Consider the following 23,553-nt stretch of genomic DNA (forward strand, 5'->3'; position numbering starts at 1 on the left):
ATATAATTTCTGTTTGCTGTGCTATTCTTTATTTTTTAGCAAACCAAATAAACTAAAATGTGTTACTCAAACTAAGTTGCAGAGACTATAATTTATAGCGGCAAAGATGTGCAGCCATCGGTTGAGTGGAAAAAGCATCGTTCAAATATAACATTTTCCTTCTCAAGTCCACCTTTTATTCTTTAAAAAATAAAATAAAATTCATGTATTCACTTTCTCTCTCTTTCAGCATGAATTAATTTGCAGTTGGTGATTGCTCGGATTTATCTGCAGTACAGAATATGGAGGACCTCATGTCCTTATTCATTTAGGCATGGGTATATGTGGAAGGCAATTTTGTGTTTAAAATGATGGTAACTATTTTAGCATTTACTGCATGGATATAAAATTGAAGTTACTTGTGATTATATCTCAAGTTTGGTGACAAGGTATCCACCGCCTTTGATCCTGAATATTGTGAGCACAACCATCCACCCCACAACCCAATGATGTGTTTTCCTTTTGAGAAAATAGAGGATTATGTGGATGCTCTGGATGATAAACCATGGAATGCAGCTTATCCTAAGCAGGTATTGTATCCATTGAACAGTCTCCTATAAAGCTCTTCCATTAAGAGGAGCATCAAACAGGAATATGTTATTGTTGGATGATAATGGAAGTGTACTTTATTCCTTCCTTACATTGATCAACTTTCACCTGTTCACCCAACAGAGGAAATTCAATTTTTCTTTCTGTTATATTTGGCAAAAAAGGAGGAGTCGTCTTCTTGTTACTTTGATTTATTTTGTGTGGATTCTATTATTTCTTCAAATTCTCCTCTGTTTTTTAGCAGTGGTTTCATTGGGTCACCAACAATGAGTTGCCAAAAATATTTTGTAAAACAAATGGTAATATATATAGATTTAGACCCGTATAAGAATAATAAATCTTATATTTAATTTTAGCCGTTGTTTTCGTCAATCAAACAGTTAATATTGATTATGTTATTTTCATTAATGCAGGCGCACTTTCTCTAGCTCTATGTATTTAAAGTTTATCCCACTTCGTTTTTTGAAGTAATTAGAACAAAATCAACCTTGAAGACGCATAAACACTTTCATTTTTCCAAGTGTTAATTAATAAGTAATAACTACTAAACCTCAATTAACGTCCATGTCAATTTTCCAAAAATTAAAATAAATAATAGTAATTATACAGAGATAAAGTTATCTCCTGTTACTCATAAAATTATGTCATTTTGAATTAATGAAAAGTTTTTTCATAATTTTAGGAAAATTAATAGAAGGTGTTTTCGTAAAATTTATATGATAAAAAAATGAATAAAATTATGTAAATATCCTTTATTAATTCAAAAACGACGTATGATGCACTTAAGTCACCATAAATTATTATAACTGCAGACGTTTCAGTTTTAAAACTTTTTATGGATTTTAATAATTGCAGACGTTTCAGTTTGCATGACTTTATGTTTTGTTTATGGTTATTTCCGTTTTGTATCAGTTTTTAAGACCATTGATAGTCCTTTGTTGTCAGTTACTTTTTGTATTGCCTTTAAAAGGCTGGTTAGAAGGATGTGAGGGAAGAATTTTGATGATTGAAGAATGATAATATAGCAGAAAACTTATGCATTTTCCTGAAAGCCTATTTTCCCTATAATTTTGCATCATTTGGTATCAGAGCTCAGGTTGCCTTAAGATGGCTGAGCTCTGATACCAAATGGTGATTATTATACTGATGCGAGATATGCTGAAATTGAGGAAAAGGACAGACGGATCCAAGAACTCGAACAACTGCTTGCAGAGGCACAGTTGCACGAGTCAAATGAAGGATGAGAATCTGAAAGATCATCTCATGAGGAGGAAAGGAGATTATGGAACCAAAACCAGGAGCGACGAGGACGAAGTCAACCTGGAAATCAATCCTTTTTTGCTAATATTGAGGTGATGATTGAGATCCCGGAATTCGAAGGAACCACTCATCCAGATGAGTTTATTGACGAGTCACACACCGTCGAAAAGGTCTTTGACATCATAGACTTGACAGAAGACCAGAAGGTCCCAATCTATGATGAATATGATGAAGAGCAAGATGATGAGAATCCTGTTATGGATGCTCCAATTTATGACAAGTTCCCTATCTATGATAAGTATGATTGGGAGCAAGACGACGAGAATCCAGAGGTGAAAGAAATCTCTTGTAGTGATTCCGATGGGAAGTCAATTATTAGAAATTCTAATATTTCTAACAGAGATGAATTTCTCCCCAAAGATATCATGCAGAATGATCCTTCATCCAAGAAGTCTTTAGTTTGCAAGCAGTATTATGAATTTGGGGACAACGAGCATAACAACCTTATGCTCCATGGAGATAAAGATTTACCTTTTGGTAAAAGTTTAATTGGAGATTGTCAAAGACAATGGGACTTGCTGGTACATCAGACAAGGTTTTCCTATGACGGATCACAGATGCGATCATTGATCCAAACTACAAATGAATATACCAAGCATGTCAAAGAATTACATTTCCAAGTCCTAATCTTAATTAGGAAATTTGGTGATATTGTACCAGAAGAGTTGCCGCCTGGATTACCACCTGAGGACGTTGCAGATTCGAGGGCGAATCTTTCCCTAGTGGGAGAGTATGATGCACTTAAGTCACCATAAATTATTATAATTGCAGACGTTTCAGTTTTAAAGCTTTTTATGGATTTTAATAATCGCAGACGTTTCAGTTTGCATGACTTTATGTTTTGTTTATGGTTATTTCCGTTTTGTATCAGTTTTTAAGACCATTGATAGTCCTTTGTTGTCAGTTACTTTTTGTATTGCCTTTAAAAGGCTGGTTAGAAGGATGTGAGGGAAGACTTTTGATGATTGAAGAATGATAATATAGCAGAAAACTTCTGCATTTTCCTGAAAGCCTATTTTCCCTATAATTTTGCATCAACGTAATTTTGAGGTCTCTGAAAATAACGTATTTTTAGTGACTGAAAAAATATTTTATCCTATTATTATAGATATAAAGATCTTTGATTCATGCTTTCACATAATAGAAAATTAAAAAAATAATAATAATTAAACTTCTTTTATTGGGAAGAAGAAAAGTTGGCAGCATAGGAACAATCATTTTTGAAGAACCACTACGTGGTCTCTATTTGAAAAGTGATAAACCGGAGTAGTTATAACCTATGAAGCACCGACACTTCAAAAATTCTGACGTGTCGTATCCGATACTTTTCGACACTCTTCGACACTTCGACACTTCAACACGCGTTGTAGAGATTCAAAAAAAAGTTCAAAGGTTGTGTTGCGTTACTTTTTTAGTTTCAATTATTAGATTCATTGGATTACGATTACTATTTTATTGAGTTTAATATAAATATTTGGGATATCTTATATTTCTTTGCAAAATTGATGGGTGTTATAAGTTTAATTTCATTTTTTTGTTAAATTATTGAGTATTAAATATAACATATATGACATAAATTAAAAATACTATTTAATATCAAAACGTGTCCTAACGTGTCGAAATCTAATATTTTTTACAACTAACGTGTCGGAGTGTCATGTCGTATCGTGTCTCGTATCTCGTATCAGTATCGGTGCTACATATGTTATAACTTATAAGACAGGGCCACGATAGCATCCTATATCGACAAAAAAAAAAAAAAAATTGAAAAGTTTTTCCAATATTCTACAGTGCACATTCTCTTTTGGTGATAATTTATATTTTATGTTTTACTTATTAATAAATTTTGAAATATGTAAGGAATATAATACTTAAATAATAATTATTATGAACATATGACACCAAATTGCTAACAAGTATAAATTAAATGCTGTTATTGAAAGATATAAAATATACCGAATAAAAAAAAAGTATGTAAATAACATTATTGTAGCATTACGAAGATGCTATTCTGATTCTCACCATATATTATATACGAAGTTCAATTATATTCTTGAATGCACCTCGGCAATATTTATTTTCAACAAAGGAAAATTTTATAAAAGATTTTTCTTAATATATATTAAAATTACAAAAAAGAAAATAAATGATGAGGTTATAACCGTTATTTTAGGTAAGACAAAGGGCATATTTAATATTTATTTATCCAACAACATATATTCTTCAATCTTCACTGTAACTGTAATGTTCCTTTTTTCCCACCTTCCATACACACACTGATCTCAGCAGAGAGGGAAGGAGAGAGAAAAAGCACTTTCTCTCTCTTCCCCTTTCCATCTTTTTATATAGAGTTTCTCAGCTCCAGTCTTTTTCTTAAGAGAGAGAGAGAATTGAACCCTCTGTTTTCAGTGGAAAATTTGGACTCTGAGGTAAGCATATATGAGTTTTCTTTTCTAATTTAGGTTTTGGGTTTTGGTTTTTGGCTGTAAACTGTGATCATGACTTTGGTTGGTTTTGCTTTCCAGTGTCTTTGTAGTGTTCCTTCGAGCTAATATTATGATTTGCTTCAGAATTGGAGATTGTTATAATGATGCTTTGCTTTATGCTTTTGATTGGCTTTAGTGAATTTTTTTTTCTTGTTTCAATTTGTTACGGTGGTTTATAAATAAAATTGATTACTTTGATCTTTATTTAGGTTTTATGTTTTCACCGGAAAATGGGCTTGTGCTCCTACCCTCTTTTTTTTTTTATTTAATTTATTGAAAATGGGGGTGAATCTTTTACTATGATTTGACTTAACTATGTCATTGTGATGTTGGATTCTTAGTTCTAGAATTCCTGTACTTTCTGGGTGGGGAATGAGCTAGAATATGCTTCTGATCAATGATCATGATAAACTTATCTGTAAGTTGGATGCATCTGTTGGGTTTTCTATTTTTCTGAGGTTTTATTTGTGAATTGAAACTCAGTTATATTGGTGAGTCTAGGGTTTTATAGGCAGGACTTGAGGTTTAGGGATGAAGAAGGTTTCCAAGAGCAGCTGCAAGACAGCATCACACAAGCTCTTTAAGGACAAGGCAAAGAACCATGTTGATGATCTGCAGATGATGTTCCTGGATCTGCAGGTTGCCAGGAAGGAGAGCCGTACGGTTGATGCTGCACTTCTTGAGGAGCAAGTCCATCAGATGCTTCGTGAGTGGAAGGCTGAGCTCAATGAGCCCTCTCCTGCTTCTTCTTTGCAGCAAGTAAGCTCTTGCAGTACATCTCCTTGACTGTAACTTGAGGACGTAATTATCATGGGTGCTTGTAACCTGTACTTTTTCTGATGGTGAATCTGTGATGGACACATGTGAACTTGAATGGCAATATTTGTTGTAAAGGCATGATTGTGAGTTGTCATATTTATGGGTGACTATAGGGTGGCAGTCTTGGATCATTCTCGACCGATATCTGTAGGTTATTGCAGCTCTGTGAGGAGGAAGATGATGCCACTAGCCCATTAGCTGTGCCTAAGCCTGAACCTAATGATCAAGCTGGGGCTAAGGAGATATTCCAAGAGGTGTGTGCCTTTTTCCTTTTTGGGGTTATTCATCTATTTTGGCAACATTAATAATTGTTATCTTGTGTGCCATTAGCTGTCTTAAGTATTGATTTTGAAGCTTCTCGGTTTTTGTTGGGTGTATTGCTTCAACTCATATTTAGATTAATGGATACTTCAGAATGGTAATAGAAACTGAAAAAGATTATAACCTGACAAGTTGTCTTTCACATGTGGTAGGCTTTTTGTTGTTTTTTAATGTATTTTTTGAAGTCTCCATTTTCAAAGGACAGAAAAGAAGCTTTGATGGTTTAGTCTTTTCTTAGAGTTAATACAATTTTCTTCCCAAGAACCCAAAGCCCAATTTTTGTTCTTATGCATTATAGTTATAATCATTATTTCACTGTCAGTCAGTGTTTTGGATCTCACCTGTAATTATAATGAGTTTCTTGGTTTAACTGTAAATCAGGGCCAACATCAAAATGATTTCCTATTAATTGATGAGAGTAAACACTCCACCTCAGGAGTTTCCAATATGGCCGCTAACAACTTGGATGGGCCTGCTTTAGAGTATCATCAATTTGATTTAAATCAGGACTTGGATCACAGCTTTTATGCTGGTTTTAACGATACAGGTTTTTGTGAGGAGGATGCTGTTCCTCATATATCTAGCTATCTACCAAGCATCTTCCCTCCTCCTTCTGCTTTCTTAGGCCCAAAATGTGCACTTTGGGACTGTCCAAGGCCTGTGCAAGGGTTGGACTGGTGTCAAGACTATTGCAGTAGCTTTCATGCTGCTCTAGCTTTAAATGAAGGACCACCAGGCATGGCCCCAGTTCTAAGACCTGGGGGAATTGGACTGAAGGATAATTTACTTTTTGCTACTCTTAGTGCAAAGGCACAAGGAAAAGATGTTGGCATACCAGAATGTGAGGGAGCAGCAACTGCAAAGTCTCCATGGAATGCACCTGGTAATTTAATCTTGACGTCTCTTTTCCTTGGTTTGCCTGTTAGGCTGTTATTTTATAAAAGTATCTAGTATAAAATTTGAGAAGATTGTTCTTTACTTCTTTATATGTAATTAATTAATTTCTTGGTTGATTGTAGAGCTCTTTGATCTTTCTGTTCTTGAGGGTGAGACTATTAGGGAATGGCTTTTCTTTGATAAGCCTCGAAGAGCATTTGAGAGCGGAAACAGAAAGCAGAGGTCATTGCCTGATTATAGTGGGCGTGGATGGCATGAATCTAGAAAGCAAGTGATGAATGAGTTTGGGGGCCTGAAGAGGTCCTATTATATGGACCCACAACCGCTGAACCATTTTGAGTGGCACCTTTATGAGTACGAAATCAGCAAGTGTGATGCATGTGCCTTATATCGGTTGGAACTAAAGCTTGTTGATGGGAAGAAGAACTCTAAGGCAAAGATAACTAGTGATTCAGTTGCTGATCTGCAGAAGCAGATGGGAAGGCTCTCTGCAGAGTTTCCGTCTGATAACAGATGGTCTGCCAGAGGAAGAACCAAACCTAATGCCAAGGTTGGCATAGGTGGTGTCTATTCAACTTCAAACAAAGTAACTCAACTAAATGGACCATATGAATACGGGTTAGCTACACCATATGACTATCTTGTTGAGAACACAAGCGACTATTATTTGACGTGATTGATCTTTAAGGTATGAGCTAGATGCTGCATTCAACTTTTTACATTAAACTGCACTGGGTTTTGTTTTCTGTCCTCCTCCTTCCTCTGATTTGGTCTTTTCACTTTTTCTTCTTAGGAACAAGAAGATAAGGTCATTTTTTCCCATTGTCGAGACATTGTGAATAGCTCATTCTCTGAGGAGTGCTGCATTAGAGGCTGCTGGATACCGATTTCTAACTTCGGAAGTTCACCTTAAAAAAAATTGCTGCATGCCTTTTATTAAAAGCAATTGGGTGAGTGCTTGAATCTAATCGGCAGTACAGAAATTGACCTATTATTGAGGCACAAAATTGCTGTAATTTAGCCCTGACTCTTTATTATCCAAATCATACTAATGTAAGTCACTTAACAACACTGTTGAAGGCGTTAGATGCAGTCTGCATGACAGACTTTTCAAGGCTCCATAACAATAGTGTTGACTTTGCAATAAATGTTTCAGACCCTTTATGAGCAATTTATCTACAAAAAAAAGAAAAAAGGTATGGAGTCTAACTTTGAAAAATGTGAGATGATCGACTATTGGGTAGTGTCATGTTATTTAAGAATTATGATTGTTGAGTTGTTCGTCATGGGTAAAGTAACATCGAATAGCTTAGGATCATCTCTCTACGGACGATCAGATCCATGCTGCATTTTGTCTATGAGTAGAGAATTGAATAGCCTATTGTATTAAAAAGAAGAAGAGAGAATTGAATAGCTTTTCAAAAAGCTACTAGATCGCTAGTTTAGAATGACTAATTGCGTTATAATATATGCCGTAATATACCTTTATCTTTACATTTAGATGAATTTTATTTTGGCTTTTAAAATATAAATTAATTATTCCTTGAGGTGAGAACAAAATATAAATGATTCTAGTAAAGATTATTCACTATCAGCGATTCGGCGTAACATTATTATTTAAATTTTAGACTTGTGTTATAACTTAAAAAGAGTTCAGATTATTGAATTGCTCAAAAAGTCTCCATCTTGTAAATAGATTAGAAAAAAAACGTGGAGAGAGAATATCCTTGCCTAACCCTCTATCGAACTCAATGACATAAAAGTAACCAATGTTCTCTCCTTTGGCGGAGACCAAGTAGATAACAATGGAGACACAATGTAAAATTAATTCATCTATTTAGAATTGAACTCCCCCTGACCTACCCCCATAAACTTTACTCAGATAGTATTACGGTGCGATCCTCCAAAATATCGCCGACCATACACGCACGAGGCACGAATGAATCTCACTTCAGCCTCTTGAAAAATGCTAACTGGTTTCTAAGTTAGCATTGCAACTCATCTCTAGTAAAATGTCGGATAATTTGTAGTAAAAATAGTTTTCCACCAATTGGAGCAAGACGAGATAACAAGCAGAAAAAGTGACTAGGGAAAAAAATGCCAATTGACTATAGGTATCAAAAGCCAAGCCCATCAAGCTTCTTGTCAAACCCTTTCTTCCAGGTCACTTCAATTGAATTTGAAATATATTGTATGTAATTTGTACAAAGAGGCTCTCTATTTATAGAGACTACAAAATATAATGGGATGACCTAATGGGCCAAGCCCACAACCTGGACTATTCTAGACTATTCTAATAATAATAAATATTATTTCTAACACTCCCCCTCAAACTGGTGCGTATATATCAAAAGCTCTCAGCTTGTTACAAATATGATCTATTCGGGGACCTCTAAGAGCTTTAGTGAATACATCCGCAAGTTGATCATTGAAATTGACAAATGCTGTCTCGATCTCCCTTGACTGGATCTTTTCTCTAACAAAATGACAGTCAATTTCTATATACTTGGTCCTCTCATGAAAGACTGGGTTAGAGGATATATGCAAAGCGGCTTGGTTGTCACAAATGAGCTTCATAGGCCTTTGTTCACAGAGATGGAGTTCCTTAAGCAATTGTCTCAGCCAGATGAGCTCACAGGTTGCATTTGCCATTGCCCGATATTCTGCCTCCGCACTGGATCTGGCGACCACAGTTTGCTTCTTACTCTTCCAAGAGATCAAATTTCCTCCTTAGAGGACACAATACCCTGAGGTGGACCGTCTATCTGAAGGAGAACCTGCCCAGTCAGCATCTGAATAACTAGAGATCTCTGAACTCCCTTTATTTGTATATAATAAACCTCTTCCTGGCGCCTTTTTAATATATCGGAGAATTCTAATAACTGCATCCCAATGGGAGTCACAGGGAGAATCAAGAAATTGACTTGCAACACTCACTGCGAAGGAGATATCTGGCCTTGTCACAGTAAGATAATTCAATTTTCCAACTAGTCGGCAGTAGCGACTAGGATCTGGCAGTGGCTCCCCCTGTCCTGGTAATAACTTAACATTGGGGTCCATAGGTGTATCAATGGGTTTACAGCCTAACATGCCCGTCTCATCTAGGATATCCAGTGCATACTTCCTCTGACAGATGGAAATGATCAACTTGCGTATGTATTCACTAAAGCTCTTAGAGGTCCCCGAATAGATCATATTTGTAACAAGCTGGGAGCTTTTGATATATACGCACCAGCTTGAGGGGGAGTGTTAGAAATAATATTTATTATTATTAGAATAGTCTAGAATAGTCTAGATTGTGGGCTTGACCCATTAGGTCATCCCATTAGGTTTTGTAGTCTCTATAAATAGAGAGCCTCCTTGTACAAATTACATACACTTGAATATACAATATATTTCAAATTCAACATGGTATCAGAGCTTAAGTGACTATAAAGTCACAAGTTCGATCCTCACCGCCCCCACTTTCAAGTGGAATTAAAATAAAAAGCACAAAAAGGTAAACCAAAAATTGGGCCTGTGCAATTCCACGCTTCTAGCCCAAAGGGCTCTTGCGTGAGGGGGCGTGTTGAGATATATAGTCCCATATTGATTGTGTGGGTAACTAATGTGGCCTTTATAAGGCCTTGGGCACTCCCACCCTTAGAGCTAGCTTTTGGAGTGGTGTATCTCAAGGTTCTTTACAACTTCCAAAGGAGAAGAAAGAAATAAGAGCTTTACATATGCAACCAGCAAACATAAACTGCAAGAGTATAAACTTATATATTACATACGCAGCTTCCATTCAAGATGGCTTCATCTAAACAGAACAATTATTCTCATGTTCTTGCACATGCTTTTACAATTACAGGTTGGAGAAGATATAAAGTTGGGTAGTTACTCCATCCACTACCATCAGAACAGGTACCCTTGGCATCGCTGCTAAGCACCATCATCTTCCAAGTTGTTCACCCGTTCACATTCATCAATCCATTCACTGTATCTGCATAGTTGCAAACAAGCTCCTTGAGTAATGGGGGAGAGAGAGAGAGAGAGAAAGAGGGAGAGGGAGGAAGGAGGATGTTTCCCACATATTGAATAAACTTACACATCTATTGGCTCAGATAAAGCTGCAAACACAAAAAAAGAAAAGAAAAAAGAGAGAGAGTTAAATATTAGCTACACTTGTCACGGGGCAAGAGGTCTACAAGGCAAGGTAGCACATGCCAGTAACTTCATTGAAGTTAAAATGCATCATTAAAAGCAAGTGTCAAGGGAACACCTCAACACCATCAATATCAAGTTGCGTTTTATAAAGATCAACATAATATGTTATTTATATGCCACCCTTAGCCATTTCCCATTTCCATATGCAGTGCCAGCCATGATAGAACAATTGGAAATAACTGCTCCACTAAGAATTAATGTCCTAAATGCTAAACACAGCCTGCCCATTGAAACAAACCTGTGATGGTAGTGCTAAAGCTCTCTTGGCATATCCCGCAAGAAGCTTCCCCTATCAAGTTCTTCATGTCACTGACAAAAGAACACCAAAAATGAGCTTCAAACCAAGTAGCATACATCTATAACATGTAAAACAGAAGGTTTCCAGATTGATTTCAGAGAAAAATGTGCCCTAATATCTTTGGATGCATATTAAAAAAATAAATAAATACACACACCCCTTAAAAGTAGTTAAGAAATGCTTACATGCGGCATTCAACACTGGTGCCATGATTGCAGAAAGGGCAGCTGAAGACAGTGTCAAGCTTATCCATTCGTTTCTTTGGAGGTGGCTTTGTTTTTGCCTTCCTCTTTCCCATATCTTATATCCTGCTTATATATATATATATATATATATATATATATATATATATATATATATATGTTAAGGCATGCAAACAGTTCAGTGAAATGAAAACTTCTCCCCTTTCCACAAATTTGAAAATACAGACATGGGTTACCAAAAAAGCATCCACAGTTCCATACAACAATTAAACCTCTCCAGCAATTCATTCAAGCAAGTAATCCTTTTTCATCTATCAATGCATAGTAACACCAATTGCTCCAATTTAATTAATTAATTTATTTAAAAAAAAAAATGCCAAGTAAATATGAAATAGAAATCTAAAGGACAAAATTCTATGTGTTTTTTAATAAGCATTTTCGGTTAATAAACAATTCAAAGGAAAAATATTAAATTTTTAATCAACCGCATCGACATGGGAAAAGGTTATGCAACATTAATCTCTTTAACAATTCTGTCTCTCTTTGTTGCATCGGTCCCCTGAAAACTAACGGAGAAAACAGCGGAGAAACAGTGTATGTCGAAATTTCAATAATTTTTGTTTCCTATGAAAAAAAAGTACAGAACTTTACGGAACAAAGTTATGCCCTTTTTCTATTTGTTCCACGAAATTTGTCGGCAGCCAAACGGCAAAAATGAAAAACGGAAATCAAATGAAACCCTAAGCGACCCAAAAAAAAAATATAAATAAATAGAAAAGAGAAAAAGAAGAAGAATATGAAAGAAAAAACATACAGTGATAGAAGAGCAGGCAACCCTAGAGAGAAAGACTTGATCGATTTAAAGAATCAGAATGTCTCTTTCAGAAAGAGACATAATAAAGAGAGAGCGTGCGATTGTGAGTGTCAAGACAGCAATAATTCAAAGGGACAGAGGCCACATTCATTTCACGCAGTTTTTTTTTTTTTTTTAAACGTGAAGAAAGAAAAAATAATCTTGAAATTATTAACTTTAAATTTAATTTAAGTTTTTATTAAAAAAATAAAAACTTAAATTTTTTTGAAATTTTTTTATTGTCTACATAATATTTCTACACATTGCAGTGATTAAGAAGCCTTCTCAATAATTACCTTTTTTAAGATTTAAACTTTGGTTCTTTACCTGATTTCACATCTAAACATGTGGACAAATAGCAAAAGGTATTCTGGGTAATAATTTGAGTGAGTCTCTCCCTTAAATTAAGTTTTAAAGTTTAATTAAGTCTAATTAATTTTGAATTTTAATATGGCATTAGAGCTTATTTTGATCTTAATGTTAAGCCATCTTTATTTATTTTTTTACCATGATAAGATTTTAACATTTGAAATTATAACTTCATGTAAATTACAGAAACCTTTTACCATTAACTCATTTTTAATGGCTTTCACCTTCAATTATTTAATTATGTAAACTTTACATTCCATATCTTTAGATATGGCTAGAGTTAATTTTGAACTAATTATGAATAATAGTTTGCACACCTAGTCAAATCTTTTGCCCATGCTGCTACCTTGGTTATCATGTTTTCCTTTTAGTATGTAACATGTAATTCCATCATAAATCCTTAATGAGGTTTATTGTCTTCTTTGCAGAACGTATGTTCCTCTAATTTAATTCTTTATCTATTAAAAAAAGGAATTAAACTTCTCCGAGAATAGAAATCATTCTTACACTAATATTGAAATCCTGTGCCAAACCTTTTTTTTTTTTTTTAAACTGATGAGACCCATAAATTATGTTTATAGTCACATGAGATATCACTTCTCCCGTTAAAGGAGAAGTGTTTTACCCTTAAAAAATGTATTTCATTCAAATTATGACTTTAAATATTTTATAAATAAATAGATAATCATAAAAGTTTTAATGTTTTAATAGTGAAGATAGATAAGTTATCCACATTCGTTCATAAAATGACGTCATTTTGAGTTAAAAAATAAAAAATTATAATGAAAAATACTATTATACCCCTGAAATAAATTATAAATAGAAAAATATCTTGATTTTCGCTTTAAAACAACGTTGTTTTAGGTTAAATATAAATAAATTATGAAAAAAATGAATCCATCATAAAATATCGGATTTCTATCCTTCCTCTCCGTTTTCATGCATTCCTCATAATTTGCATTGTATATCCCATACTCTAGTGACATTGTTGAGATACGGTATAGTTGAATGAGATTATTCTTTTTGCAAATATCATCACAAAAACAAAGACACTTAATTTTATTATAGAAAATAATTATTCATAAATCTTAAGAACACGTCTCTTTAGACTCAATTTTTTTTTCTTGCATTTTTTTTAAAAAATCTTTTTTAGTAATATTTGTTTGATATGCTTTAATTTCAAATTTATGTGAAGTAATTTCTTGAGCAGAAATTTTATACTTCCCTAATTTTAAAGATAATAATATTTCTTAAATTCATTTAAAAAATTGCTCTAATGGTCTTGCAATGTTATATGAAAGTTTATTTTTAAGTCATTAAAATTAATCTAATGACGAAAAAATTAGATAATTTAAATAAAGTTATAGATTTGAATATCAATACCAAGTTACCAACCCTCCCCTCGTATAAAAAAAAATATTTTTATTACAAAACAAGGAAATCTTGTTTGGGCCAACAACATAATTAGAGTATAGAGTGGCCCATTATATGCCCAAACAAGTGTTGTGTGTTTTGTTTTGTTTAACTTTGAGAGGAGAGGTCTCAAAGTCTCAACTGTTACCAATGACAATGGCTACCGTACCAAGCAGCACCTCACTACTGTTCACCCCTCTTGTTCCCCTTCGACCCATCTCCAAATTCTCACCATTCTTCCCAACGTTGCACCTTACCAACTCTAAAAATTCCATCTTTGTCCTCTCCTGTTCTTCTCCGAAGGCCATTCCGGTGACAGAGCAGCAAGTGCTTCAAGCCATTGCTGAGTCCGACAACAAGAGCCTCCCATGTGTCAGAACCTTCGAGAATGACTTGTCTCAGCTCACTCTCGTCGGAGCCGTTGATTTCCAGCAGGCTTTAACGGCGGCTGCGGCTGACGGCGGCGAAGTTGCCTCCGACCACATTAACGCCGGCATGGATGCCATGGTCGTAGAAACCGTGTTTCCTGCTCCTTCCAACGGCCACGGCACTGTCTCCACTCGACTGGTTCGTTCAATTTCATGTTATTGTCCACTTTGTTCATATGAAATTGAAAATGAAAAGGCTTGCATACCCATGAAAAATATACTTATAGGTTCTATTACTTAATAGTATATTTTGAGCTACGATGAAAAGTGTGTGCATTAGAGCTGAAAACATAGTATTCTTTGTGATGAGGAAACTGTATTGTAATGCATATATGTATTTCATGCATGTATGTATGTATCTTATCATCACAGAAGTGTAGGCTGTAATTGTGGGATATGTTTGGTAGTCCGTTTTAGAAATGTTTTGGTTTTAATTATATATGTTATCTTTGCTAGAAACTTATATCGATGCAATTTGGAGATTAAATTTCAAAGCTTGTTGTTTTGACAGTTCTTACCTGCTAGGAAAGTTAAAGAAAAAGCTGCCAAGCTCAGGAAGTCCCTCTCCAAAGATGTATTTTCCAGCACTACATCTAAGAATGTTCTTGCTATGACCTTTAGGCAAGTTGTTTTGCAGCAGATTTGGAACTTTGATCTGATTGCATTTCAACCAGGAGAAGAACGACAAATGGAGGATCTTGAAAACCCAAGAGAGGTTTGCTATCTTTTCTTTCAAAACTTTTTTGAGTTTTTATATATCCATTACTTTTGTAAATCATAATGTCATATTATAATGTCTGTCCTGCAGGTGGCCCTGATACTGATACGTTCAGTTCTTTTTATGCATTTCATATGAGCAGGTTCCTGCATCTTTCACTATCAGCACATCCGATGAATATCTTATCTCCGTGCTTGCAGAAGCTGTTTGTATCTCTGCTCTTCAAAGCACTCAAAGACAGTTTCTTGATAAACTGCAGGGTGGTAATAGAAGTGGTTTCTTTCACTGGTTTCAAAAGCCTGAAAGGATAGAAACAAAAGATTCCTTGGTCGTCTTATACAAATTATTTGAAGATGAGATAGTTGAAAATGCTAGGAGTCTATTGGATAATTATAATTTAATGAAGGATGGCTTTAAGCCTTTGAAAATAAAATCAGGGAATTGGTGGTGGAAGCCATCCTGTTACGAAAAATTAGAGAAAATTGGTGGTTCTGATTTCAGTGCTTGGACAAGTGAGTATGTACCTGCATATCGGTTAGAGATTGACACCAAGATAATGGGAGATGCAAAAATTGAGGGCTGGAAGAAGTCTGCAGAGAATAGGTGGGAAGTTCTTTTGACCCACTCTCAAATGGTACTTTATCTTTTCCTTCTGCAGTGGCTTTTATATTTTTATTGTTAATTTTTATTTTTTAATTGTTGGGAGTCGTGACTCAAGTATTGAAACAAGCTTAGTAGTGGACTTTATTTTTTTCCTCAGTTTTTTTTTTTAAAACAGAGAAGCAAAAGAAGATAGTAAGACCTCTGGGTCAATATTTTTGTTAATGAATTGTGGTTGGCCTGCCCACTTTCTGACTTCAAGTTGCTAGATTACCAAATGATAGTATGCCTTAAACACCTAAGAGTAGGCAATTGGCTACAATCATTGGTGATTAAATGGACCGTATGGGGTCAAAATAAGTCCTTAAAGTTTAGCTTATCAAAACCATTACAACATTAGTACAACTTGAATTTTCTCTTTAAATTATTATTGTTTAAAGCCAGTTGCAACATTCCATCAGGAAGAGATACAAGAATAGGCGAACAAACATACAAAAGTTTACAAATTTAGGGTTAACATAAAAATAGAAGAGAAATAAATAATGAAGGGGAAGCAGAGCAAAAACCTGTCGGTCTTGTGATAACATTTGATGGTTTAGGATTTACTTGTTCAAAGTGCAAAAAAAGAAAAAGAGAAACATTAGCATTAAGTCTTGACAATTTTCTAAAAGATTTATGTTATTACTCTGAAACATAAAAGAAATCTGGAAATTTCCAGAAAACTCTCTAAACTGATCAGGCCCTTAACTTCACTTAAGGCTAATGTCTATGTTTTGTTTGGTAAATTCGAATATGGCGGCTTTAGTTCAATGCTTAGTTGTTTCACTCTTTATTTAGATTTTACTTATTTCCTATACTCCTTTGCTATAGAAGGGTGTACTGCAAAAGGTCACCCCAAGTTATGTGACAATTATGTCATCAATATCATGTATACAATACATGTTCATTCCGTTATAGGTTTAACAAAATTGCAGGTTGGGTTGGCAGAAACACTAGATATGTACTATGTGGATCCTTATACGCTACCTGATAAGCAATTATCCTGTGGTGTGGCTGCCAAGTTTGCCAAAGTGTCCAATAAAAAGGTAATCAAATATGTTGTTTGTTCTTTAAGTCTTCATTAAAGTTAGCCTTAAAATGCTTGATCTTGTGTGGTATGATAATGTCTGTGAGAGGAAGATGAAACTACGTGATAAGGTGTCTGATAAGACACCGAGCATAAAAATGTATTTTAGGAAGAGGTATAGGAGATCACTAGCTCTTTTGTATGCTGACTCTGCAAGGGATAATATTCCCCATTCGGTTAGAAATATTCCCCCATTCTGTTAGAGGGGAAAGCACTACTTAAAAGGGGTCAACCAGGGGCAAGGGAGATCATCTTTTGGGTCATTCTGGACTTGGGACACCATTATGTGTTTGGGAGTGACTAGAGGCACTACAATTCCTCTAGGTTATCTTTTCCTGTTTTTGCACCTTTGTTTTCTGTTCATATTCTCACACATACAGATGAGTTGTAATACTGAATTTCCATTCTGAATCTGTGATTAATACAAGCTTTCATAGTTATTTCCTTCTCCATCTTGTTCTAGAGACTGTGAACATAACAGTGTCTTTCTGTATAAAAAATTAGTCTTGCAATAATCTCTTGTTATTCAAGATCATGGTGTAAAAACATATATAGAATCTTTCAAATATGAACAGGAGAGTCAAAGCCAAATTTCATTGTTTTCCATTTCCCATTCTTCTTTCATTTTTTTTTAATTCACTACAAAATTTCATTTTGTGGCTTCCATTGTCGTGGCCCAAAAATGAGGGGAAAACTAAATTTCCTTTCCTGAGAAAGTACTGTGTAGAAGTTTACCTAGTTGCTGATGCTGAGATAAACAGCAATGATATAGTTTCTGTACTGATACAAACAAGGAAACATGGGCAGTTCTCATTGAATTTCTTAATTAGTAGTAATTTCTGCTTATCAATTAGTTTTTTTATACAACTCTGTTGAGTAGAGTATGTTGGCTTTTAGTTGATATTTTTTTTTTTGGTAGGGGAGTTCTTCTTTGCCAAAATTGTTGCCAGTCACCCTTGCAAGTGGTATATTTCTTGTAGCAATCAGTGCTCTGGGTCAATTTTGTTTGCCTTGGTTATGCAAGGAAAGGAAACACCCTGTAGAACATAGATCTCTACCATCATCTGAAATCAACGTTGCAATGAATGACTTTTTGGATGGAACCAAGGTATGCAGTCTATCCTTTTTCTCTTTATTATTTTATGAAATTATATCAAGTATTATAGAGGGCGAACCGGAGTAGCGGTAAAGCTGTTTCTTTATGACTGAAAGGTTACGGGTTCGAATCCGGGAAAGAGCCTATTTGCAATTATTTGCAAAGGTAAGGCTCTGTACAAGGATTGCCCTCACCCCATATTCGCTAGTTGGGTTTAATTGGGGAGTGATTTTTTATATCAAGTATTATGCCGAGAAAATTCAAAAGCAATTTATGCAAAATTTGCATGCTGGTTAGGAATGTGTAAGTATGGAGTTGATTATTAAACTAGCTTATTATATGCGGCTCTTTCCTTTCTGCTTCCTTTTAATTTCTCTTGTACTTCCTAAAGGTCTACATCTATGCACTAAATTATTTGAAGTCTGTCAAAATTATTAAGATCTGAACTAGTTGGTGTTGGTAATTTGTTGTAGATCTCCTTGAGTCTTTTGTTCAGCATAGTAGTCTTATGGCCGTAGGTTCTTTGTCAGAGAAATGCCCCTTTCCCTTTTCTATTCTTCCATACTTACACTGTTCAAATTGAAGCATATATGCCACTTTAAAAGATTGAAGAACTTAGAGATGTCTATGAATTTGCTTAAGTGACTTGCACACCAGCCTGCTATGGTTGTATGCACTTGAGAAAATTAATTACAGTCTTTAATTACAAGAGAAATAAGTGGGAAGAGATGTTTCCTAGAACTCTCTGGTTTCAAATGTAACTAATTCCAGTAATATGTTATTTCCAACAATCTTTAGTAGTACCCAATCCCTATGCTTCAGAGGCTGAACAAAAAATCAATCTGAATTATATACTTACGAGATAATGAACACACAATATGGAAAAAGCCTTGCAATATTAAATGGATTGATCACAACAAGTTTATAATGTTGAAAAGTGATAAGATTGGACACCAAGAAAGAAGAACAATGTGGATTGTTATTGATAATGGTGAATCAGAGGGGATTGTGACAACCTCAGTAAACAATAATCAAGAAACAGAAAGAATTACAGATGCAAAGAAGTTACAGACTCCAAACCAGAACCTACAATGTTGGTTCTTCCTATTCCAATCCCAGGGCCTAAAGGTCCCAAGTTCCCAATCTTTCCAGGATACCCTCCAACTGCTGTCCCCCTCCTTTTATCCACGCCTGTCCCTTTCAAAGACATTAACCCCTTAACCACCTTAACTAACCAAAGCTGACTCAGCTATTCTGACATCATCATCAGCATGAGGTTGTGACCCTTTGTGCTTTCTCCTTTCATATTTCTTTGCAAACATTTTCCTAGCCTTAACCGTATCAAAAAGCTGTCTGAATTTTGGCACTGGCTTGAGCCTGTCGTCGTTATATTTGAAACTGTTTGCAGTCCTTTGTTGTAACACTAATTCTGCAGCGTGAAGGTTATAGGTCATGTTTAGTAGTGCTTTGTTCCTGCATTCCTCATGGCATATTTGTACTGTTTGTTTAATAGTTTACAGTGCCTGAGAAATGCTTTTTGGATCTTTTACATGTATAGTTGGAAGATTTTTGCATTTCAGCTGTTGCAAAGGTAAAGGATGCTCTTGGCTGGTCGGATGATATTAAGGTGGAAGATGGTATTGGTGCCTGGATTGGAGAATTGCCGGCTTACTTGAGAGGTAAAGGTGTTGATACTTTTTCTACATCGGAGAATATAGATGCAGATTCAAAAGTGCCCATACAGGAAATTGCTAGTTACCAGGTACTCCAGATTTTCAGAATATTTTAATTGACATGCTTCATATTTGGCGTGGATGCATTTTTGTTGCAAAGTTAAGACATGACTGGTACATAGGAGTTTAATTTCATGAACTATTTGAGTCTCCTGTGCATAGAGGAAAAAATTTGTAATGCATGTCATGCTTGGTTTGTATTCTTCAACCTAGTCTGGATATTTACAATATTGTCAGGCAACTCTTATTACTGTATTTGATAATGTTCTTGCCCTTGCTATTGTTTGAAATTCAGGTGGTTTTCTCTAGTGACGGGAAGATAGTTGGTTTTCAACCTTTGAGTAGGGTGGCTGTCAATCATTGGGGTTCTAATCCTCTAGCAAGGGAGCTGTATGGAGGGAAAAAGCTTTCCCCAGGTAGGTTCTTATTGCTTTTGATAGTTTGATGTTTTAGCTTAAACTTCTATTAAAGCTGTTCTCTTGGATTTTCTCAAGCAGGTATCATTGAACCAGGTCTCAAGGTCTCCCTTCCAAGAAAGGTTATCGTTGTGGAGTTGCTGATGTCAGTAAACCCAGATGCCTATTTTGCTGTAGCCAGGCCATTTCAGTGATCCTCTTCTTGGGGTATACGTAAAGGCTAGAAGCTTGTGGGGCTCTAGTATACTGGTTTGACCAATTAATCGCAATATTTTAGATTTAAAGTTATATTCCCCCAAGGGAAAAAAATTTCAGGCACTAGAAGGCATGTCTTTAGTTTTTATCAGCTTTTTTAAATAGGTATGCTTAATATTTTGGCATATTGTTATTGTGAAAAGTTGAAAATCCCCTCCACCATATTGTTTCATAAAGAATGCATAACCCTTTCTCAATATGAATCTACTTGAAACATCATTTTTAGCTCATATCGTTGGTGAGCATCAAGATTCTGTTGAATCGTTTGACAATAATAGATAATATGGTGTTGACTTCTTGGTTAGATGTCCTTGGATTTTATTTTAGAAGATTCTATGACATCTTTAATTAGTAGAACTCTTATGTAGTTGAAATATTTCTGATTTTTTACCAAAGTTCATTGATCTTAACATAGATTAAGCAATAAAACTTGTGTAAGTTGAACTAATAAAATTTATCACGTTAATCGAACTGTATTTATAGTTGTAGGTTAAGCGAGGCAATTATATCTTGACGTTTATACATTCTATTTGAGTTATTGGGTTTGTGTTTGTATCTAAATACAATTGCTCTAATAATAATAATAAGTGTTGCATAATAATTTTAATGGAGTAATTTCCAAAATAAATAAATAAATAATTTTCGTGGAGTAATGATACACGATCCTTTGCGTTTGTTTGATAGAAAAAAAAATTGAATAGAAATATACATTCTCAAGATTTTTTTTTGTTGGTAAAATCTACTCAAGATTTAATTTTGCTTAGTATTAAACCCCTTAATTCTATTATCCATTCAGAGCTTAACTAATACTTTTTTGTAACTATACAGGGGCAAAGATTGTTCTTTTTAATGTTCCTAATATAAATTAGACTCCTTGCGTCCGTTAAATTATATTTACACCAAAATAACGTGTGTGAGTATATATATATATATATATATGTATATATATATATATATATATATATATACTGCTATGTTTTAGTGTCGATATTTCATGCTTTTGGAAGCTTTTTTTTTTTTTTTGGTGATATACAAATATCACTAGATGAAAATGAGCAGATGGGATGGGACCATTAATAAATCAAGTACAATGTCGTGCGAGCTTATAAGGTTTGGAACAGATGCGCAAGACAACCTTAATTTGATTGAAACGGCTAGATGAGCATACAAGAGAGCTTATATAACTCCATTCGAATTTGTGACACTGAAATCATTATAGAGACTGTACCAGACAACTTAAAAATTATGCCAAATAATTATGTGATTTCAGCGTGACACTGAAATCACACTGAAATCATTATTATACAACTTCAATATGGTATTTGGTTTGTCTCCTTTTTTTCTTCTTCTTGTTCTTTTGATATCTTGTTAATTTGCTATAGCTGTGCTTGAGAAGCGAATTTTCTGAATGGAACGAAAAAAATTGTGACGAAATCACTCCTAGCAGAGTGGACGGAGAGAGGCCTGGGAGATAGAGCCCATGAATTTCATGACTTTCCTAATCGTTGGCTTTGTTTAGAATGACAAAGGCATGAAGCCATATTCCCATCTCATTGTTGCTTGCTCTGTTTCAATTTTCAAAGAATTACTCATGCAATACACACACCATTTGAGATCCTTCCCACATAACTTAGCAGGAGTATCACATTCTTGGTGACTTACAGATTGTTTGCATAGCCATAATTCCTTGTTCAACCATGGGCACCAACACCTTTCATGTTGCAATGTATCCATGGTTTGCCATAGGCCATCTTACCTCATACCTGCAAATATCCAACAAACTTGCTGAGCGAGGTCACAAGATTTCATTTCTCATGCCTAGAAATACTATACCCAAATTGGAGCATTTCAATCGCCACCCAGATCTAATCTCCTTCATTCCAATCACCATACCACAAGTCAATGGTCTCCCTCTCAGCTCTGAAACCACTGCAGACCTTCCTTTCTCAATGCATTCTCTTCTCATGACCGCAATGGACCTCACCAAGCCTGTGATTGAAGTTTCTCTAAGACAGCTCAGACCCCATATGGTGTTCTTTGATTTCACATATTGGTTACCTGCATTGGCATCTCGGTTAGGCATTAAGGCCTTACATTACTGCCCAATTAGCCCTGCCACTGTGGGTTATCTAATAAGCCCAGAAAGAAAACTCCATGAAAAATCCTTATCAGAAGCTGATCTGATAAACCCTCCACCAAACTTTCCACCATCAGCCATCAGGCTAAAACCTCATGAAGCAAGAGGGTTAGCCACTGCCACTGTAAAGCATTATGGCAAAGGCATTTCCTTTATGGAGCGCCAATTGATCTCATTCACCAGCTGTGATGCTATCGTTTTCAAAACTTGCCGAGAAATGGAAGGCCCTTATTGTGATTATCTTGAAAGCCAAATGAGAAAGCAAGTGTTTTTGGCAGGTCCAGTTTTGCCAGACCCACCAACCTCGACTTTAGAAGAAAAATGGGTGACTTGGCTAGGAAGTTTCAAACCCAAAACAGTGATTTTCTGTGCCTTTGGAAGCGAATGCATTTTGAAGAGTAATCAATTTGAGGAACTGTTATTGGGTTTTGAACTTACAGAAATGCCTTTTCTAGCCGCCTTGAAGCCCCCTATTGGAGCTGAAACAGTGGAGTCAGCTTTGCCAGAAGGATTTAAGGAGAGAACAAAAGAAAGAGGGGTGGTTTATGGAGAATGGGTTCAGCAGCAATTGATCTTGAGCCACCCATCTGTGGGTTGCTTTGTGACTCATTGTGGGTCTGGGTCATTAACAGAGGCCATGGTAAATGAGTGTCAATTGGTACTGCTACCCCACGCAGGAGATCAATTTATTAATGCAAGAATAATGAGTGGAGATTTGAAAGTAGGAGTAGAGGTTGAGAAAAGTGAAGATGGATTATTTACCAGGGAAGCTGTGTGCAAGGTAGTAAGAGCCGCAATGGACAATGACAGTGAAGTGGGTCAAGTAGTGAAAACCAATCATGCTAAATGGAGGGAGTTCTTGATCAGTAAGGAGCTGGAAAACTCTTATGTGGATGATTTGGTTCAGAAGCTGCATGGTCTGCTCAAATCTTGATTCATAAAGTATTAAAATTTTGAAAGTCACTACGCAAATAAAAAGCATTAAGTATGTGAGATACACATATTGATGATAGCCACATAGCTGAATGTGACTCGATAGAAGACAAAAATATTCTGCTACTGAAAAGTTTATCCTGTGCTATATAAGACACAAATTTATTCTTTTCTCATGTCTCAAGTATAGAGTTTCCAAGTAAAATAAACGGGTGTACAAGTAGAAAGCGTTCTCGCATAATTACGTTCCTGAGCTTAAAAACATATAAACAGACAATAATGCATACAGTAGAGAGCCAACCACACAAACAAAACATGTAAACAAATTAAAAGGATGG

General features: G+C 35.3%; 4 protein-coding genes across 7 annotated transcripts; 3 read left to right on the plus strand and 1 right to left on the minus strand.

The window, feature by feature from the left end:
• The first annotated feature begins 4,208 nt into the window (after positions 1-4,208).
• LOC133287881 (transcription factor VOZ1) lies at positions 4,209-7,604 on the plus strand. Of its 3 annotated transcripts, XM_061485570.1 has the most exons (6): positions 4,209-4,337; positions 5,034-5,153; positions 5,365-5,467; positions 5,916-6,417; positions 6,554-7,119; positions 7,225-7,604. In XM_061485570.1, exons 2-5 carry the CDS (start codon positions 5,062-5,064, stop codon positions 7,105-7,107), a joined length of 1,251 nt encoding a protein of 416 aa, XP_061341554.1. In that variant the 5' UTR covers positions 4,209-4,337; positions 5,034-5,061; the 3' UTR covers positions 7,108-7,119; positions 7,225-7,604. The 3 variants fall into 3 exon arrangements, with proteins under 3 accessions (XP_061341554.1, XP_061341552.1, XP_061341553.1); XM_061485568.1 differs by lacking the exon at positions 4,209-4,337 and having other exon boundaries at positions 4,879-5,153; positions 5,327-5,467; XM_061485569.1 differs by lacking the exon at positions 4,209-4,337 and having other exon boundaries at positions 4,926-5,153.
• A 2,527-nt stretch (positions 7,605-10,131) lies between these two features.
• Positions 10,132-12,084, minus strand: LOC133287904 (transcription elongation factor 1 homolog). 2 transcript variants are annotated; one of them, XM_061485606.1, is made up of 5 exons: positions 11,953-12,084; positions 11,121-11,243; positions 10,876-10,946; positions 10,519-10,540; positions 10,132-10,413 (listed from the first exon to the last, which is right to left on the minus strand). In XM_061485606.1, exons 2-5 carry the CDS (start codon positions 11,231-11,233, stop codon positions 10,353-10,355), a joined length of 267 nt encoding a protein of 88 aa, XP_061341590.1. In that variant the 5' UTR covers positions 11,234-11,243; positions 11,953-12,084; the 3' UTR covers positions 10,132-10,352. The 2 variants fall into 2 exon arrangements, with proteins under 2 accessions (XP_061341590.1, XP_061341591.1); XM_061485607.1 differs by having other exon boundaries at positions 11,121-11,246; positions 11,953-11,973.
• Positions 12,085-13,929: 1,845 nt separating this feature from the next.
• On the plus strand, positions 13,930-20,368 carry LOC133287864 (uncharacterized). The gene is made up of 8 exons (XM_061485539.1): positions 13,930-14,340; positions 14,713-14,916; positions 15,062-15,553; positions 16,494-16,604; positions 17,565-17,753; positions 19,300-19,503; positions 19,770-19,890; positions 19,972-20,368. The coding sequence occupies exons 1-8, from the start codon at positions 13,930-13,932 to the stop codon at positions 20,082-20,084; spliced, it is 1,845 nt and encodes a 614-aa protein (XP_061341523.1). The 3' UTR covers positions 20,085-20,368.
• Positions 20,369-21,386: 1,018 nt separating this feature from the next.
• Positions 21,387-23,538, plus strand: LOC133287898 (cyanidin 3-O-galactoside 2''-O-xylosyltransferase FGGT1-like). Its single transcript, XM_061485596.1, has one exon. The coding sequence runs from the start codon at positions 21,843-21,845 to the stop codon at positions 23,214-23,216; it is 1,374 nt and encodes a 457-aa protein (XP_061341580.1). The 5' UTR covers positions 21,387-21,842; the 3' UTR covers positions 23,217-23,538.
• Positions 23,539-23,553: the final 15 nt, after the last annotated feature.

This window comes from Gastrolobium bilobum, unplaced genomic scaffold (assembly GCF_033153095.1).
Source record: "Gastrolobium bilobum isolate Gb01-03AN ecotype WA unplaced genomic scaffold, APGP_CSIRO_Gbil_v1 utg12072, whole genome shotgun sequence".
Classification (NCBI taxonomy): Eukaryota; Viridiplantae; Streptophyta; class Magnoliopsida; order Fabales; family Fabaceae; genus Gastrolobium; species Gastrolobium bilobum.

Bases quoted from the DNA above. Each gene is read 5' to 3' on its own strand.
- LOC133287881 (XM_061485568.1), top strand. From the start codon at position 4,926: ATGAAGAAGGTTTCCAAGAGCAGCTGCAAGACAGCATCACACAAGCTC. The intron at 5,154-5,326 runs GTAAGCTCTTGC...GGGTGACTATAG, and splicing joins CTGCTTCTTCTTTGCAGCAA to GGTGGCAGTCTTGGATCATT. The intron at 6,418-6,553 runs GTAATTTAATCT...GGTTGATTGTAG, and splicing joins GTCTCCATGGAATGCACCTG to AGCTCTTTGATCTTTCTGTT.
- LOC133287904 (XM_061485606.1), bottom strand. From the start codon at position 11,233: ATGGGAAAGAGGAAGGCAAAAACAAAGCCACCTCCAAAGAAACGAATG. The intron at 10,947-11,120 runs GTAAGCATTTCT...TTCTTTTGTCAG, and splicing joins ACCAGTGTTGAATGCCGCAT to TGACATGAAGAACTTGATAG. The intron at 10,541-10,875 runs GTTTGTTTCAAT...TTGTGTTTGCAG, and splicing joins CTTTAGCACTACCATCACAG to CTTTATCTGAGCCAATAGAT.
- LOC133287864 (XM_061485539.1), top strand. From the start codon at position 13,930: ATGGCTACCGTACCAAGCAGCACCTCACTACTGTTCACCCCTCTTGTT. The intron at 15,554-16,493 runs GTACTTTATCTT...ACAAAATTGCAG, and splicing joins TTTTGACCCACTCTCAAATG to GTTGGGTTGGCAGAAACACT. The intron at 17,754-19,299 runs GTATGCAGTCTA...TTACATGTATAG, and splicing joins ACTTTTTGGATGGAACCAAG to TTGGAAGATTTTTGCATTTC.
- LOC133287898 (XM_061485596.1), top strand. From the start codon at position 21,843: ATGGGCACCAACACCTTTCATGTTGCAATGTATCCATGGTTTGCCATA.